This window comes from Anabrus simplex, chromosome 1 (assembly GCF_040414725.1).
Source record: "Anabrus simplex isolate iqAnaSimp1 chromosome 1, ASM4041472v1, whole genome shotgun sequence".
NCBI lineage: Eukaryota > Metazoa > Arthropoda > Insecta > Orthoptera > Tettigoniidae > Anabrus > Anabrus simplex.
In genome coordinates this window covers 1,687,025,107-1,687,043,700 of record NC_090265.1, presented here as the reverse complement: position 1 = coordinate 1,687,043,700, position 18,594 = coordinate 1,687,025,107, and the positions used below count along the sequence as shown (strand labels likewise).

The 18,594-nt window shown below is 38.7% G+C and overlaps 1 protein-coding gene across 2 annotated transcripts in view; it reads left to right on the top strand.

The window, feature by feature from the left end:
• Positions 1–13,976, top strand: part of LOC136881909 (gastrula zinc finger protein XlCGF57.1) — a 52,580-nt gene extending 38,604 nt beyond the window's left edge. For both annotated transcript variants that reach the window (XM_067154364.2, XM_067154355.2), the window contains exon 5: positions 12,334–13,976. In XM_067154364.2, the coding sequence (XP_067010465.2) occupies positions 12,334–13,237 (904 nt within the window). In that variant the 3' untranslated portion in view covers positions 13,238–13,976. The remainder of the gene's footprint in view (positions 1–12,333) is intronic.
• The last annotated feature ends 4,618 nt before the right edge of the window (positions 13,977–18,594 follow it).

Sequence of the window (18,594 nt, the reverse complement as noted above, 5' to 3'; positions counted from 1 at the left end):
CATACATACATACATACATACATACATACATACATACATACATCATTATTATAGACTGTTATGCCTTTCAGCGTTCACTCTAAAAATATGGGGCTGTAAGCAGTGGTAAGGTTGCAGAAAAAATGCAGGGAAGATCAGATATTATATGTTACTGGTGGTTCTGGCAGATTTATAAGGATTTATGGTTACAAATACTGTTCGGTATAGCCTCCCAACTCAGCGACATGCTGCATCTGTAAGACGGCATGTTCGACAGTTGCCTGCTGGATATTGGGGAAAATCAGAGCGACATGTCATTGTATACTAGCCTTTAAATCAGGCATAAACCAGATATTTCCTTGATAGACACGATCCCTTAAATATCCCCATTTCCAGAAGTCACATTGTTTTTGGTCCGGGGATCTTGAAGGCCATGCATCTGGAAAATGCCTAGAGATGATGTGCTTGTTACTGGAGGTCTCTCACAGCAAATCTTTCACCTGGTGAGCGACATGTTGTGTTGCCCCATCCTGCATGAAGATAACGATGTGGTCACAGTTGCGTTCTTGTAAAGCTGGAATCATGTGTTGCACAGCTGGAATCAGGTCTTGCACAAGGAGGTCCCTATAATGTGCAGATGTCACTGTACACTTAACACTTTGACTATCAGGAAGTTGCCAGGGTATTTAAACCTCCAGCCTAGGCATTTTTAAAGAGTTCCCTGCCTGCCAGTCCTACCTTCTGCACTGTGGAACAAAAACATTTACTACTCCTATATTATGCTTCGAAATAATGTGCAAATTAGAACATACCTGGGGAAGGAATTAAGGTGTGATATCTGATGCCACATGCTCCAGGATGCAGGGGGATGCCACATTTCCTGCAGTACCATCTTGTGTCAGATACGTTTTTTTTTTTCCTTTTTTTTTTTTTTTTTCCTTGAGACAAACTCTACATCTTCTTGTCAGGTAGGGGTCACTTTTCAGTGGTGGGAATTATAACGGAACGTGTTCATTCATTTTTCCATCTAGATGTGATGGAGGATCTTTAGCTGGTTCTCTTTGTGGGGGTTTCTGGTGAATGGATTGCACTGAAGTAGATGCTAGTGATGACATGTCAGAGAGCGCTGGAGAGTCTGTTCTGACTTGGGTGATGACCTTCAATATAGTGTCTAGAAACTGTTTCTATGAACTGTAGATAGGTAATTTGTTTCTGGGTATTGGATATCTGGAAGAAGTGGAAGGAAGTGAACTAGCACTATAGTGAATACAAGACAACTTTTTTCGGCCATTTACAGGTTTTCCTCTTGAAGGTGTATAGAGCAAAGTATTGGTCAGCTGTGTCTGTTCCATGCACGTGCTGATTATAATCTGCTAGGGATACTGGTTTCATTGTTTTTCTGCCAAACTTTGAAGTGACTTCAACCATTTCAGCAGAATGCATGGATGAAATCATGGTGATTATTTTCTTGTCCATTCAAGAGACAAGAAGAATTTCCCCATCACATTTGAATGTCATTTCCCCCCTTTTCAAGGATTTTTTTGTTAGTCTCTTAGATCCTTTGGTACTCCCCTGTTTTGCCTAATTGTCCCAGAAACCGTGGTATTTTGTTCACATAGGATTTTTGCAAGAGCAACACTGTTGTAGTAGTTATCAGTGTAAACAGAATACCCTAGGCCTAAGTATGGACTAAGAAATTCGAGGACAGTAGTGTTTAAGGCCATTGCACTTGCGTCATAAATTTGGAATTTGCAAATGTATCCAGTTTTAGATTTACAAACCATCCTAACCATAATTCTCTACTTAGTTATTTTAGATGGATTGTACACTCGAAAATGCAACCAGCCTCTCTAAGCAAACATGCCTTCATCTAAAGCAATCTTTCTCTCGGGACTGTAAACGACTGAAAACTTATCTGAAAGTTTTTGTAATATTGACCTGATTTTATAGAGCCTGTCTGCACTGTTTCCATAGTTACTAATGTCACAAAATGCAAAAGCATCGAAATATTTTCAAACTTGTTCGTGGACATTGTCTTGGAAAATACAGGTGTTGAAAATACAGGATCATCTCTCCAGTACATTTTTAGATTGGTTTCTGTATGATTCTGGTAACTAACATCAAACCATTAAACTGTTTCATTTCGGTCATTGTCAAAAGTTTCCAAGCTTGATAGATTTAATATTTCATGAATGTATGCAGTGCACTACTGATAACTCGCTGTGTGTATAAGTTAGTCTGCTCAAAAACATACTAAAAAAATTGTTGCTAATAAAAATAATTTACAAAAGACATTATGTCTTCTCTGTTTGGAACCTCTATATTCACGCCTTCATTCATGGGGATAGGCCACTGACCTTTCCTTGGTGCGACACCTAATTCACCTATTTCCTCAAATTTGTTAGTCATATTCATTAGCCCATATAGCCCGCCTGGTGGCCATGATCGTTAAGGCGCTGAAGTCTAAACGGTCTGACACTGAGGTTAGCTGGTTCGAGTCCTGTTGGTCGAAAAAATTTTCACCATCAGAATGTTGGCTGACAGGGTAGGGGAGATGGTGGTATACAATTTCTAATCACTAGATTGCGTGCCAAAAGCCTGGATTAAATTCCAAACTTCTCCGCAGTGCTCATATGGAGTGAGGGCATATGACGCTGTTGATGGTGATTCATCCATCGGATGGTGACATTAAGCCTTGAGCAGACCCCTTGGTGCTATTCGACAGGAGCAGGCTATGTGCCGGCACCAGGTTTCACCCTCTTCCTACTATCATATATCATGTCATTCATTTCATCTCATTAACTCCTGTGATGAGGTTGACGTCAGGAAGGGCATCCGGTCATAATAACCCACCACGACAGATTCATCTCACCTCATACCCGACCCCGTAAGGAAGCGGGGCAAGGGTTGGACAAACAACATTCTTTAGCCCATTAATTTTTACATGGGACCACTTCTCATCTTTTTCTGTCTGTGATATTTCCAGAATGCAGCATTGCTATTGCTGCCATTCTGGTAAAACAACTTCACTAGCAGTGCACGGTCTCTCTTCTCAATAGCCGTTACGTTTCACATGGGAAAAGTTCAACTTTCTTAAGTTTACAGGGTTGAGTCATAAGTCATGGTAACTATTTTTTTTCTCGCGAAAAGGAGACAAGGTGGAAAATCTAAGACATGCATTTGGAAACCTAGGGCATGTACTTATGCATAGTTCCTGAAGACAAATTTTGACTTCAGGAGATTCTCGTTGGAAAGTGACAGAACACAGGCCATTGGTAAACATTGTTTTATTATGGTATAGACAGCAAATACACAAGACTACATACAAAGGACAGGTCCCCACTGGTTACAGACCTTCGAAATAATCACCCAAAATTTCCACTGTGCGTTGCCAGTGGTACATCTTTGTCCATGGACACTGGACAGCGTGGGCGAGTTAAATCGGCAGTTGATACTCTACCCTGTTTGAACGTCTCCATCCACTTCGCCACTATTCTATAGGGCATGGCATGCACACCTAATGCTTCCCGCAGCTCTGCATGGCATTGGCGTGCATTTCTGCCACGGAGAACTGCTATTTTAATATGCGATCGTTGCTCCTGTTTGTTGACTTCCATTTTGTGATGCTCTCACTCACACACTGAACTTGGGGGCATGCTTAGACCCACACTGTTGATTATGTACACCATCTAGTGGCATCTTACGCTAGTACATACCATACGTTTCCAAATGCATATCATAGATTTTCCGTGTTGTCTCCTGTTCGCGAGAAAAAAATAGTTGCCATGACTTATGACTTGGCCTATATAAACGAATATTCACTACACAGAAGGAATCAGTATATGTCACCAAGCAACATCCAAGGAATTGACACAACACAACTCCACCAGGAGAACATTCTGACATCAGAGTTACGGAATATTGCATGTTCTGACTGCTTACAGCAACATATTTTTTCTCTGGTGGCAAGATTTGGAACTAATATTTTTTTATGGCATAATTTGTGAATGCATTGCTTAGTTAGCTTATCTACAAAATTTTGGACTCATACGATCATTACACTCTGTGCTGTGCCATGCTGAAGACCATCAGTTTAGTTGAGGACACGTGGTACAATGTGTTATTCTCCAAGGAGACCCTCTTATCTCTCATACAAGATGTATGGAGAGGCCCTGACGGAACTACACATTTTTCTCATGGTATATTTCCAGGAATTGAAGACGTTCTATGTCAAGTTGTGTACGAGAGAATCCTGCAGTTATTTGGCCGCGTTATAAGGAGAAAAGATGACAACTTGGAAAAACAAGTTGTCCGAGGAAATATTTATGGCAAAAGTTCAAGAGGACGAGTTTCAAAAAGATGGGTTGGTCAGATCAAAGAGATAACTAACTTAGCATAGAGAACTACCGTCCAGAAGATGAAAGATCGCACAGAATGGTATCATCTTATGGGAAAACATTGAAGTCCTTGGGTAACAATACTCAGTCATGTGTGTAACAGCTAGAAAGAGAGATACTTCATGTAGGCAGCCATGGAGGTCCTGTAACCTTTTGGACCAGTGCATGGTACAATAACAGACAGGAAATACCAGCATCACATTCTCGTATAATGTGTTCAGATCTTCAGGAGAATTTCTGTCGAGAGTTTGTCTTGCAGGATGATGGTAATATCCTCATTGTCCACTTCTTGTTAATCATTCATCAAGGAGGTTTTAATCACAAAGATGCTGTAGCTTGCAGTGTCTTCTAACGTGAAGTGCATTGAGTATTTGTGTGGTGTGCTCAAAAGAGCCTTCAGAGGACACACTCTTCCACGTTGAATACTTGAAGATCTTCACAAAGTTGTGGAAGAGGAATGGGAAAAATTGGATCAGGAAAGTTTGGATGCCTTGATCAATAATATCAGTAAGTGTGTACAAGGCACATGATATAGAAGAAGAAGGTACTTGTTCTATACAGAAGTGGTTTACACCTGCAACACGGATTAGCTACTGTCACCTTGTTTCAGATTTTGTTTCTTCCTGTACACAGTGTTTGATTGTCCAGAATATTTTCCTATGACTGTATTACATTATATTGTACTTTTAATTATACCAAACACAGAACAACTATGAACTTGGGGTCGTCCAGTACCATCCTTCCTGCTGAGCGCTGTTGCTGTCTTAACAGCCTGGTGAAAGAAAGAGAGATTGGACACGGTTCTATGCTTGCAGTGTGCACACGATATTCTCCTTAAACAGCATGCTTTCTGAATTGAAATGCATGAATGTGATAGAAGGCTCAATCCTAAGATTATCCGTGCTTAAAATGTTCATGCATGATATGAGGCATGTATAGAGTAAGTATCTCCTGGAAGATATGTGAAAGTTATTTGTGAATGCAATACTCAATCTATGCGAGGCTGTGTTATTATTTGAAAAGATGCAATCTGTACCGCATGTCATTCTGAGTAAGATATCCTGTGGTGTCTTTATAAAGTAAAATAAATACATAAATTAATTCAATGCGACCAGTTCTAGTTTATTGAATTAACCGTTATTAGCACTATTAGTAATATTAGGAGTACACTATGTTTACTGAAAGAATAAGAAAACACATTATGTTTTAGACTGATAAGTTGAAACCCCCCTACAGTGGAATTGCTAGGACTTTTTCCTCCTCCTCCTCCTATTTGTCTTCATCATTGCTTGTGTTGGAGTCAAAATCACTGTCCCTAAGATCTATTACAAGTTCCCGAATTGTGTTGTCCCATGTCAGTTCTCTGTGAAAACACTCCTGCAGTTTATCAGCATGAGCCATGTCTCCTAGTCCCTGATCGTAATTCTGTCAAGAGTCCACAAGTCGAAATGTATTGTTAAAGTTGGCCACTTCATTCTTCACTTTAGCCAATATCATCTCAATCGGATTATATTGACAATAATTTGGAGGCAAGCGGATAACTTGGTGGCCTAATTCCTGTTTTATATGGCTTGACACAGGTTAGTAACTCGCCCTTTGTTTCTGTTGGATCATATTACATGTTGTGTTCTGATTTATATCTGATTTAGCAGAGCTAGTGTTGGGCAGTAACCTACATTTACACCAAATTTGAAATTCACTGGTTGTTGATCACGACCACCTTTGTCATTAAGGCAGGCAGTTATGAATATGTTATAAAGATAAATAGGGCAAGAAACACAATTCTCATTAGTATTATTTCAGTACAATAAGTAATTTTAACTCTGTTTCACAGGTGATGGTCATAAACCTGACGAGGCTCCCTAATTTAACTTCCAAACTACCATGCACTGCACATTTTTCAGAGCAAAAGAAAAAAAAGAATATGCACATACTAAAATTTTACAATATGAAGCTTTCACAATAACATATTCAAAATTCTCTCCTGAAAAAGAAGCCACAGGACTTCCATTATCTTGCTCAACATTCTCTATAGGAGCTCCAGAATGTTCAGGGTGCAACATATACAAATAAATGCTTTCAGTTCCTCTGAAGTTCTTTGTCCTTAGTACTTCTCCACTTTCTTCTTCTTCCCACCAATATACAAATGTGTGAGTAATGCTATGTTGCTGAGACACTTATATCTCAGTAAACTCCAAGTCTCCAGACTCCCTTATAGACTTCTTTTAAGTTTTATGTTCTCAGCTTCACTACTTAATTTTTCTCCTGCACTACTAATTTCTCAACCCCCTTATTATGCTTTATATCCCTCATGTTGACTTCCTTCAGAGTACTGTCCAATTTCTTAATTCTATCATTACTCCATACATCCATGATACACTTACAAACCTTGATGATCTCACCAAAATTGTACTTCAGTTAGTACTGTATATCCTTTCAATATCACTTTCTTTATACAACATACATCTCCAGTCAATCAATCAATCAATCAATCAATCAATCAATCAATCAATCAATCAATCAATCAATCAATCAGTCAATCAATCAGTCTCTACTTTTTTCATATCTACAATGTAACCATGGCAACAATTTTCTTTCCCCTTTCCGTTGTTATTTAACCCTTTTCACTACCAATTTTATTTTTTCATAATTTTGGTTATTTCTTTGCATTTACTGGTCAACGAACTTCCAGTTAGTATGTAATTTCAATATCTAATTCATATCTGATACGTTGTGCCTCTGAGAGAGGTGGGACATATGTGCCCCACTAGTATTTCTGTGTGGGACATATGTGTCCCAGTGGTATACTTTGAAAGATGCCAACCCTTATTTATAATACCATTATGTATAAGAGTATAAAATACAAAATATGGTAAACAGAATACTAAATAGCCAAACTTAAAACGATGATGTATAAGATCAAATTATTAGGTTTAGAACACTTCACACGTAGGTTAGATTAGGTGCAACAGATCAAGTGTGATAAGGTGCAAAGTAGTTCTTGCACAGAGGGAGCTTACACATTGTACAGAGAATTTTGGTTCTTGTTTCTTTCTTCAGCTTTGAGCACCTCACACATCGCCTTCCACCGTCAAGTAATCTCCGACATTCAACATCAATTTTGATGCCAGGGTAGGTCGCCCGGATATTCTCTTCCTTTTTACTGTTGCATTTGCTTTGCAAACAGCCATCATTTGTTCTGCAAGGGGAATAATGTACTCCAGCAACAGAATGTTTTTATGCTTGGTTTCTTGATACAAAATCCAAGAATGGACAACAGCCATCAAGAGGACCTTCAAGAAAAACTTTCTCCACCACTTTTGAGATTTTCTATCAAAATCGTATGTGCCAACTTTCCGATCTGATAGATCTACACCTCCCATAATTTCATTGTAGAATGATGTTGATTCTGGGCAGGGAACTACTTCTTTACTTCTATCTTTCTTCTCTTTTAGCACTTCGACTTCGTTTGCCATATGGCAGTTGCTAAGTACCACCACTTTGTTAGAATCCTGCCAACTTGCAGCAAGCGTTCCAGAAGCATTAGCCAAATACTGACATTGGCTCCTGTCTAAATTTCCCTGCAATTGTCATTTTTGTCTGCTTCTGAGGCTGTATCACCACCCAGACCTACCGAATCATTGTCACTAGGCATGTAATTTACATCCGCAACGTCATCAGAGTCGAAGTCCAAATCTGACGCTGAATCTTCTCCACTGGTCTGTAAGAACTCTGCCAGTTGGTTGTCATTCGAAAAGACATCCTCCCAATGCCGTCTTTTTGAAGTCATCTTAGCTACAATAAACAAAAGCTATTCCGTAAACCAGGTTATAAAATACCACTGGGACTATATGTCCCAACGAAGACTACCAATGGGTTATATGTGTCCCATTGTAAAGAAATTAGATATAACATTGTACTAACCTGATATAATAATATGTAAGATGCAAGAAAGTGGTATTTATTATCGCTATAAGCACATGCGCTTATTAGGCAATGAACACAATAATGCAACATCTGAGAATTGGCACGAAAACAGTGACCCGTATCGATAATCTCCCGTTTTATGAATAAAACTTAGAACAAGTGCCATCTGTTGGAAATTTATGGCAATGCTATAGCTAACAAATATATAGATAACCACTGGGACACGGTCCTTTGCTATTATAATTGAATTAAATCCCATTAGTATTGATTGATGCCCTTGCGGGACATATACTGTATGTCCCAGTGGGAGTAAAAGGGTTAAAAATAACTATTGTACGTATAATGTATACACTTTCAAAACCTCTACATTCAAGCAATTCACCAGCCATAATACAACACAAATCAACATTTCACAACTACTACAATTTATAAACAGATATACATTTTTTTAATTTTTAAACACCCCTGCACACATTACAACCAGAACCATGCCGCCATAAATCAAACCACAGCCTGCATCTCTGCACTGTTACAGCATTATTATCATTGTGATTGATCCCTCTTCGAAGTAATTCAGAAAGTGATGGACAAACCAGTCTAAATGAGTCATCGTTCATTTCTGAATGATAATCTGAACCTTTCCTGTGGGGTCGAGAATGAAAAACCCACTTACTGTTGCATACAAAGCCAGCTTTCACTGACCCTATATGACGTTTGATCAGCCTGCCTCCATTTCCTACAGGTACTTTCAGGCCCTGTCTTGTGTCCTTCCCGGAGTGGTTCTGATTAATCCAGATTTCATCCAGATAGAAGAAAGGTCTGTTATCACCAGAGGTCCGTAGAGTAAACACTGAATATTATGTTTTTATGGATCTGCCTTGTCAATACTTTACAACACATATTAATACATGTTCAAGAATATGAAAAAATTCTCTTCTTCAGCTCCTGGTTTAAAATCACTTTTCAGTGTTCAGTCTACAAGACGAAACTTATCTCCTGTTAATAAATCGTTCATTTTATTAATGTAAGCCTCTTTATTGATCAAGGCTATAGTATTGCCTTTGTCTGCCTTCATAATGATTATGTCGTAATCCTTTATTTTCTGATCAAATGCAAATTTCTCCCTATGTTATCTACTGTTTGTGGCAGTTTTTTGTTCCATTATTTTTAAAAAATTTCTTGGTAGCCTCATACTTTGTTGTCTCCTTTTTTCCTACTGAAACCTTTGCTAATGCAACCTCCATTTCGGCTATTAATTCATCTAAGTTCCTATTGTGGATCGTCTTATGATTGATAATCCGAATCTTTTCTGTGGGGATGAGAATGAAAAACCCAGTTATATTTAGGGCCTTTTTTCCAGAATGTTAACTTCATCTCCATTGAAGTCGACATTGGTTAGATTTTTCGCTGGTGGTTAAAACGTTTATCTTGTTACGTTTATCCTTTCTTCCCTTATGTTTTTCATTAATAAAATTCTAGTATTTTTATTTAAAGTTTCCTGTTTTTTCTTTAAAATAGCAAGTAAAGAATGATGTATATTAATCTTTACCTCCTCCCATTCCAGATCCAAAACTATACTGGCAATTAATAAATGCAAACCATATTGTATGCTATTCAACTTCATTTTTTTAAAGATTCAAAAATCAAGTTTCATTCTTAATCCAAATGTGATTCACCTTAGGCTGTGTTCTTATTTCATGGTGTTGTAATTTACCTGTCTTCCAGAGGGATTTAAATGCTTGGATGTAAATTTATTACTTAATTATTTAAAGAAAATTTGGAAATGCTAAGGATTTTAACTTCTGTGTTCTTAAATTAATTAAAATAATTTCCTTGCCTGGCTGGCATAATCAGAATCTATAATTTTGACCATCATGATAAATGAAATGTCGTATGGCTTTTAGTGCCGGGATATCCGAGGATGGGTTCGGTTCGCCAGGTGCAGGTCTTTCTGTTTGACCCCCGTAGGTGACCTGCACATCGTGATGAGGATGAAATGATGATGAAGACAACACATACACCCAGGCCCCATGCCATAGAAATGAACCAATTAAGGTTAAAATCACCGACCCGGCCGGGAATCGAACCCATTCAGCCAACGAGTCGGACACATCATGATCAGTTTTGGTCTGTATTGACCATATTCAATATTATGTCTTTTTGGATCTACCATACCATATTTACTGTCAAGAGAATAAATATGGTATTGTAATGTATTGACAAGGAAGTCCATAAACACTTAATATTGATTACAGTCAATATGGACCAATAGTGGCCAATATGGTCAAAATTATAGATTCTGAGTATGCACTCTAGGCAAAAGTTTTAGTCTTGCAGCAACAGTGCCACTTGTTTTGAAAAGTAATTTCTTAATATAATTAGTTCACTTGTATTTGAAACCGAGGGATTTCAATAACGTGTACATGGAAGATACCGAGTCCTTATTTTCAATTTTCTCCTTCAGTAAGTACATCAGTTTCTTAGCTGTTGGAAATTCTTTGTTATCATACAAGTCAAATATTGTTTGATGTAAAACACACTTTTCAAAATCGCCCAAATTTGTTGCATGTTTCTGAACTGTGTGATTTTTCCCTGGTGTTCTAAATGCGGCCGTATTCCCTGTTTCAACATTCTTTCTGCCCATGGAAAGAATACTGGACACGATGTGTACACTCACACTGCAAGCTTGAGCTGTCAGACCCAGGCTTTGAGAAAGATTGTGTTACATAAACTCAGCTACATGGTCCGTATCGCACTTAAAACAGATTCACAACTAAGTATTTTTTATTTTCCACCTTGTCTATACACTAAATTGCTTAAGGCAACTAATTGATTAAAAGTGGTACATGTTTCATATATTAACATCTTCAGCCACATAACACAGTTTAGATGAAACATTCATATAATGACAAAGTATCAATTTTAGTGTATCGACAAGGTGGAAAATAAAAATACTTAGTTGTGAAAGATTGTGTTCTCATGCACTTCTGTATTTGGAAGGTTCTTTAAAAATCATACACATTGTAAATTGTACTCCTTCCTTGACTGTGTGAAACTTTATGAGTAATATGATTATCAAGTATTCACCTGCTACTTGGTTTGCTAAGAGACATTATGAATACAAAACTTCAGCTCACACTTCCACCGCACTAACCTGATACTGTAATACTCTCACCATAGCTTGTATTTTGCCGAAGGATCTTCTCCAAACACACTTCTCCAGCGAATCTAAATAGTTCAGTATCTTCTTATATTTTTCGTTAATGTTGGAGAAGCAGATATTGAAATTATCCCTTCAGTTTAAGGCCAGATGGCGTTCTCTGAACAGCTGGTCATAGAATTGTGGGGTGTGGACAGACAGCTTCAGAATTTTTAGCACTCGCGTGTGGAATCACCAAAGCAATTGAATCTGCAATGATTTTCAGAAAGAAATCCACATATCAAACACAGCTTGCCAGCATGTTAATTTATTTACCTAGTCAGTGCTGTGCTATTCCTTTCGCTGCATTGGCAGGCGAGCAAATCCAGTTCCTCCCTCATGTTCACAGTTGTTCTGTGTTTAGTATAGTATTGCCAGCATTCTCGCCCTGTTTATCTCCGCCAACCCAAGGTCTGAAGAAGGAGCTTTGATGTATGTATTCATACTGAACATTATTTCATTGTCGCAATACTTAGGCTAAGAAGTTTTTTAACTCTTGTACTGAGCTCGGTAGCTGCAGTTGCTTAAGTGCGGTCAGTATCCAGTAATTGGGAGATAGTGGGTTCGAGCCCCACTGTCGGCAGCTCTGAAGATGGTTTTCCGTGGTTTCTCATTTTCACACTAGGCAAATGCCAGGGCTGTACCTTAATTAAGACCATGGCCGCTTCCTTCTAATACCTAGGCCTTTCCTGTCCCATCGTCACCATAAGACTTCTCTGTGTCAGTGCGACGTAAAGCAAATAGCAAAAAAAATTTTTAAAAAATTAAACACTTGTTTTTTTAGATGAAACATAATTTGCAAATTTCCCTAAAATGTCTTCTTGCTTTCAGTAATGATTCTCTTTCTTCATCTTGCATGGAAGGTGAAGAAAGCTACACTTCTGACCAAGATTGTATGTGTATCCAGTGTGGTAGAACATATGCAAGCTCCTCAGTTCTTCTGCTTCACAGGTCTGCAGGGCAGAAGTTGTACTGTTGCAAAATATGCAAGAAAGGTTTCTGTACATTCATTGTTCTCTCACAGCACATGATTTTCCATCTGGGGAGGCAAGTTGTACCATGTTGTCATTGTGACAAGCTGTTCTGCACGAACAAGGAGTTTCTCCAGCATATGATTAGTCATGGTGACAAGAAACTTTTCGTTTGTCCCAAATGTAATAAAGGTTTTCGCATGCGTTGCACTCTCATGAATCATTTACTCACTCACACAAAAATGAGGCGACATGCTTGTCAATACTGTGATAAAAAGTTCGTACAAGCAGGAGCGTTGAAGAGCCATGAAAACGGTCACACTGGAATGAAACCCTTTTCTTGTTTGGAATGTGATAAGCGTTTCGCTCACAAGTTCAATCTTGAGCAGCATATGGCTGCAATTCATTGCTCTCTAAAGAATTATAAATGTCCTCAGTGTGACAAGGCGTTTAGCCGACGATCAGCTATGCACAAACACGTGGTGAAACACACCGGAGTGAAATGCTATACTTGCTCTGAATGTGGGAAGTCTTTCTACCAACGTCATACCCTTATCGAACATTTGCGAGTCCACACTGGAGAACGTCCTTTCGTTTGTGAGGTGTGCGGTAAGCGATTTCGCTTGAGACATGGTCTTGTACAGCATATGATACTACATTCAGGACTAAGGCCTTATATATGCCCTCACTGTCCGAAAGCTTTTAGGAATTGGTCAAATCGTGCAAAACATGTTACCGGTGTACATAAAGCACAATCATTATGAAGGGTAGAATTTTATTTCTCCGATATTCATTAATTTAATAACTTGAGATCTTGATGAGATTGTAATGTCTTCTTAAAATGTACAGAACTAAGGATATGTTCTCTTTATACTATACATGTATATCGTCGTTGCCGGGACAAAACCTCCTATGTGAAATATTTTAGCTTAGAACTTTGTCAGCTTAGGTCCAATATTGTGTGACTGTTGTCAAGGCATTCTCGCTCTTATAATGTATGTGCTGCGGGTCAGTATATCTCCAAAAATATTAACACATAGGAGGTTTCGTCCCGGCAATGACGATATATACTATTTATGATAGGACATTGAAATATTTATAGAAGAACTCCATTGGGATTGATATAAAAGTCATAATTTCGAGGCCTACAAATCCGGTCATGTTTAATACTTGTGTTTGTGTGTTAACTGCATCAATTTATGAATTTTATGTGCTGTATGTTTACCTGACCTATGGTATTGCATGCGTTCCAAACACCTCCCATTTTCCTCATTTGGCTGCAAGTTTTAATGTTTTATAACATCCCAGTCATCTCTTGTTTCAAAAACAAGAATTCTTATTTTTCGAAGACTTATGACTGCCTGTGGAACCTTTTGAATGTTTTCTATAAGAATTTTTGTCAGAAAATACTTTCATCTATGTGTGATTGCTTATGTTTGAAAGATTTTTCAACACTTCATACTGTTCTGCTAAAAATAAGTTTTGCGCCTATGTATTATACAATATACTGCCATTCTGCTATGTTTGTGAATAGAAAATGTCAACGTTTCAATCGTCAGTACTTCAATACATATAGCACTTAACATGCTGTTTGCACCTGGCTAAACTTCATATCTGGTTGTGAGTGGCAGTTGCATTTAACCATAAACATACCAAGTGAGTTGGCTATGTGGTTAGGCCTGCACAGCTGTGAGCTTGCATTCTGGAGATAGTGGATTTGAACCCCCACTGTCGGCAGCCCTGAAGATGGTCTTGTATGGTTTCTGCATTTTCATACTGGGATGCTTAGTCTGCACCTGAAGGTCATGGCCTCCTCCCATCCTAGCCCTCTCCTATCCCATTGTTGCCATAAAATCTGTGTCAATGTGATGTAAAGCAAATTGTAAAAAGCATAATTATGTGTCGGAATTCTGCTGTTCTTGTTGCCATAGCAGATTATTGTAAAATAATATCCGTGAACTATTTGTAGACTAGACTCTCTTAGACGGTATTGTTATAATTTCAGATGACAGTCATGCCATTGTTTAACCAACAAAAAGTTAGTATGCATTTTAAAATTTAAAAAATCTTTTTATTTCGTACAGAAATGTCAGAGCAGAGCTCACAAATTATAAACAACATTAGAAAGCACTAGATTTTTTCCTATTATAAACATAATAATTAGGTCACCATAGCATTAAGATCACATGGAAGTCCTTGGAAGTGAGCCGTGGGGAAGACATCTGGGATGTAAAAATTAATTATGAGAATCCAAATAGGTTGAGTGATTATATCAATAACATTGATAAATCAATCATTCCTTACCTCTCTTATTTACAGGATGTAATATAAGTAAAGTAGACCCGTCTAACAGGTAATAGATTGAACTATTCTATGCACTCTGTGGAAAGAAATTGTGAGGCACCTTTAAATTTAAAATTAAATATAAAAAAGCCAATTTTCTTTTGTTTCCATTAACTCTTCAGGCAGCAATACAAACTAAGTTTGGTGTAGCTTGACAGAGTTGGTGTGAGGTAAGGTTGGTTAGGGGAAGTTGTTGTATAATCCAAGTATGACTGCATGCTTGCGGGGGTGAGGCATGGAGGAAATGTGGTACTCTTCTTGTAAAATCGCTATGTACATAAATTGTTGTAGTTGCAACCTCACATAAGGATTGGGATATTTGGACCACTAGTACTGTGTAGCCTGTCTGGTAAATATGGAAGTCACTGATCGACTGTTGTTTTTAAGGACAAACACATTGCTTGTGGGCTATTCGAATAGTGCTCTTCCCCGGGTCATTCTCGATGAAATCTAACCTCACTCGGGTGATTGGATATTTTTCGCAGTTCTTCGGAGTCTTCGAGAGACTGGACTACTGCAGCCTTCATTTAAGGGAAGAGGTTGTTCATAGCAGCATGTATTGACGGTAGAGTTTCTTGGGATAATGAGTGTGCTCTTGCTGTCAAAGCAATTTTTTCCTCAGTTCATAACTCCTAGTGTAGGTCCATTCTATTGACCTGCTGGCAGCTTGATCAGTAGTGCTCTCTGGCTGCCTCCTCACCAAACTGTGGTCATCACTGGTACGAAGATAGAAACGTCTCTTGTCTGATAACACAACAGATTTCTACTCTGTAGCTCGACACCACTGAAGTCAGAGGTGGCAGTGATTCAGAGTTAGTGGCATGAATTCTCCAGAATGTCTGGCTCAGAGCTTTCCGTCACTTGATCACTTTGTTGCAATTTGCTGTTATTCTGGTGCCAACTGAATGTGTAATGGCTGCTGCAGATGAAGTACAATCCAACAGATTCATGCGGCGGATATCATGATCTTCCCTCTTCACATTGGCCTGTGTGCGGCTGCCCTTGTTCTTCTTGACCATGAATTTTGCCAACATCGATGCACTGTGGAAACCTCCCTGTGAAACCTTTTTGCAATATCACTGAAAGTACACCCACCTTCTCGTAGTTCTATTGCATGACGCCATTCAAACTCGGTAGGCTGTAAGATACTGGCTTCTATATTTAATTAAAAGCATGTCTGACTCACACCTATATTGCAAAACTAACACTGGAGGATGATTAACACTCATTAAGTGTACAGCACATATTTAAAGCAAACTTGCTTTGCAAGGGCATAGTGACCCTACTAGCACCACTCTTCGTCAACTAGTATGCAAATTTGAATAAGTGTCATCTTTCAGATGTTCAAACATCTCTCAAATTTTATTTATCTAGTACAACTGCTTCTTGGTTTTGGGATTTCATTTTCTGCCAGTGTACTTGCATACTTTTTCTGGCTAAATGATTTTCTATTATTACGTAACACACGTATGTTTGAAAAGTGTTCTTTCAGCAGAACATGACCTTGTTGCAACGTCAGGGTTAGATTCTAATTCTGCATGTTCTAGGGTTAATTTTCCTCTATACCTTTCTTCCTGTAATACTGAACTGATGATTTTCATATCTTCAAAACCAGGATTGCAGTGAAGAATATACTGCTGCTTCAAGGAACATGCACTGGTCCATATATTTCATTTCTATTAATATCCAGAGCACTTTTGAGTGGCAGGGTTGTACCTTGCAACCGGAAAATAGCTTTGGGTAAGCAAGGGAAGAGACAAGAGTGGGACACTCAAACGATTTCTTGGACTTGACAGTTTAGGAATCTTATGGCATCACAATCATTTATGACATTTGTAATGCCTTTTAGGTGCTCAACATAGTAAATAGTAGCAGCCAAGCTGATGACTTCTAGGAATTTCATTTAAAACCATATAAAGTTCATTTAATTTTAACTTACCACTCTATGGTGTTTCACTTCTCAGTGGATTTTGTGTCTCTTGACACAGTAGACTAGTCATCTTGCCGTTCTGTGGATTTAAGTTTGGGATTAACCTGTGCTTCCTAGCATGCTGCATCATTATCTACCTTTATTTTTAATTATTTGCCTGGCCTCCGGTGGATTTGGAGGAAGGTACCTGTTCGCTGCGAAGCGATAGGGTGGTTGATATCACTTATCTTTAGGCCGGTTAACTACTGAGGCCCTATGGGCAACAGGTAGATTGTGCTGCGTGTGACATTAATCGTAACTATTTATTTAGTTTAATTTCCGGGTTGAACCGTGTTGTAGTTGTCTGTACATCACGTACAGTTTGCCGACGTTTTGAATACATTGCAGTATTCTTTGTCAAGGCGACTCGATCCGAGGTAATCAGTCTCCAGGCAGCAACTTACACTACTAGAGTGGCCCTGACCTTGGCCTTTTATATCCTAGCCTTTCTGGCTGACGTAAGCCCTGGCTAATTGTAACTCTCTGGGTTATCTGGTTTGAAGGTATATTAATCCTTTTCTTAAAATTTGATGAGATATTTTTGGCAGATAGTAATTGTTGTAATTATATGAAGCTGGGAGGTTTTGTAACTTCTAACCTTTCTGTTCTACTGAGGTTCTTCTTCTTATCATTATGCTGTCCCGTTTTTCATGGAGTCTAAGGTGATTGAGTAATCGTGTTAACTGAAACTGTGATTTATTTTTGGGTTGATTCTGGTGGATATACCTGTTGTTGATGACAAACCTATCCAGACCCCACCATCTTGTAATGCATAGAGATCTCCGACAGTGTTTTTCCATGATCAATCTTGCCTAAATATATATATAGATATTACCTTAACCATGTCCGACTCGTTGGTTGAATGGTCAGCGTACCTCCTTCGGATCAGAGGGTCCCGGGTTCGATTCCCGGTCCGGTCGGGATTTTAACCTTCATTGGTTAATTCCAGTGGCCCGGGGGCTGGGTGTTTGTGCTGTTTCCAACATCCTTGTAAATCACACACCACACATAACACTATCCTCCTCCTTCTTCTTCTTCTTGCATTACGGCCTCTGTAGGACTATGGACAGCTCCTTTATGGATTGCATTTTCTTCTTCTCCTCCTCCCAGAACCTCTTCATCCTTTCTCTTCTCTCCCGCTCTTCTTCCGAGATATTCAGTATCCTTAACACTATCCTCCACCACAATACACGCAGTTACCTACAAATGGCAGATGCCTCCCACCTCATCGGAGGGTCTGCCTTACAAGGGCTGGCTCGGTGAGGAAAGCAACGGGAAACTACCTCACTCCTCATTTCCCTAGTACGCCTCTTCAGTGATGCCTAGGCCATCTATGACAGCTGATGGTGGAGCTGTTGAGGATCCAACCAGCCTTCGGGCTGAGGACTAAACATACATACTCGGCTAGAAATAGCCACACGAAATTATTATACCTTAACCATGATTTTGATTATTTTTCCAAGCTTGTAATTCTGTATGTTATTTATCAGTCAACCTCACTGTTTTCTAGTTCTACCCTTTTCCTAAGCAGGTGGTGTATTATGCATGTGAGATGATCAAACTTAGTTAACTGCAAAATTGTTAAATGGTCATTGTGGTTAACGTTGAGGTTTTGGAAAAGATTGGGATAACTGATTTGTAGTTCTGCACAGCTAGAACTTTACTTTATTCTGCAATTCTAATTTCTTGATCCCTTCAGATAATTTGTGGAAACCTATTTCGATGGTTATTGGGTTTATGTTTGGTAATCATGTAATGGTGATTAGTGTACTCTGGGTTGAGATACTTCTCCTTCTCCTTTAAACTAAT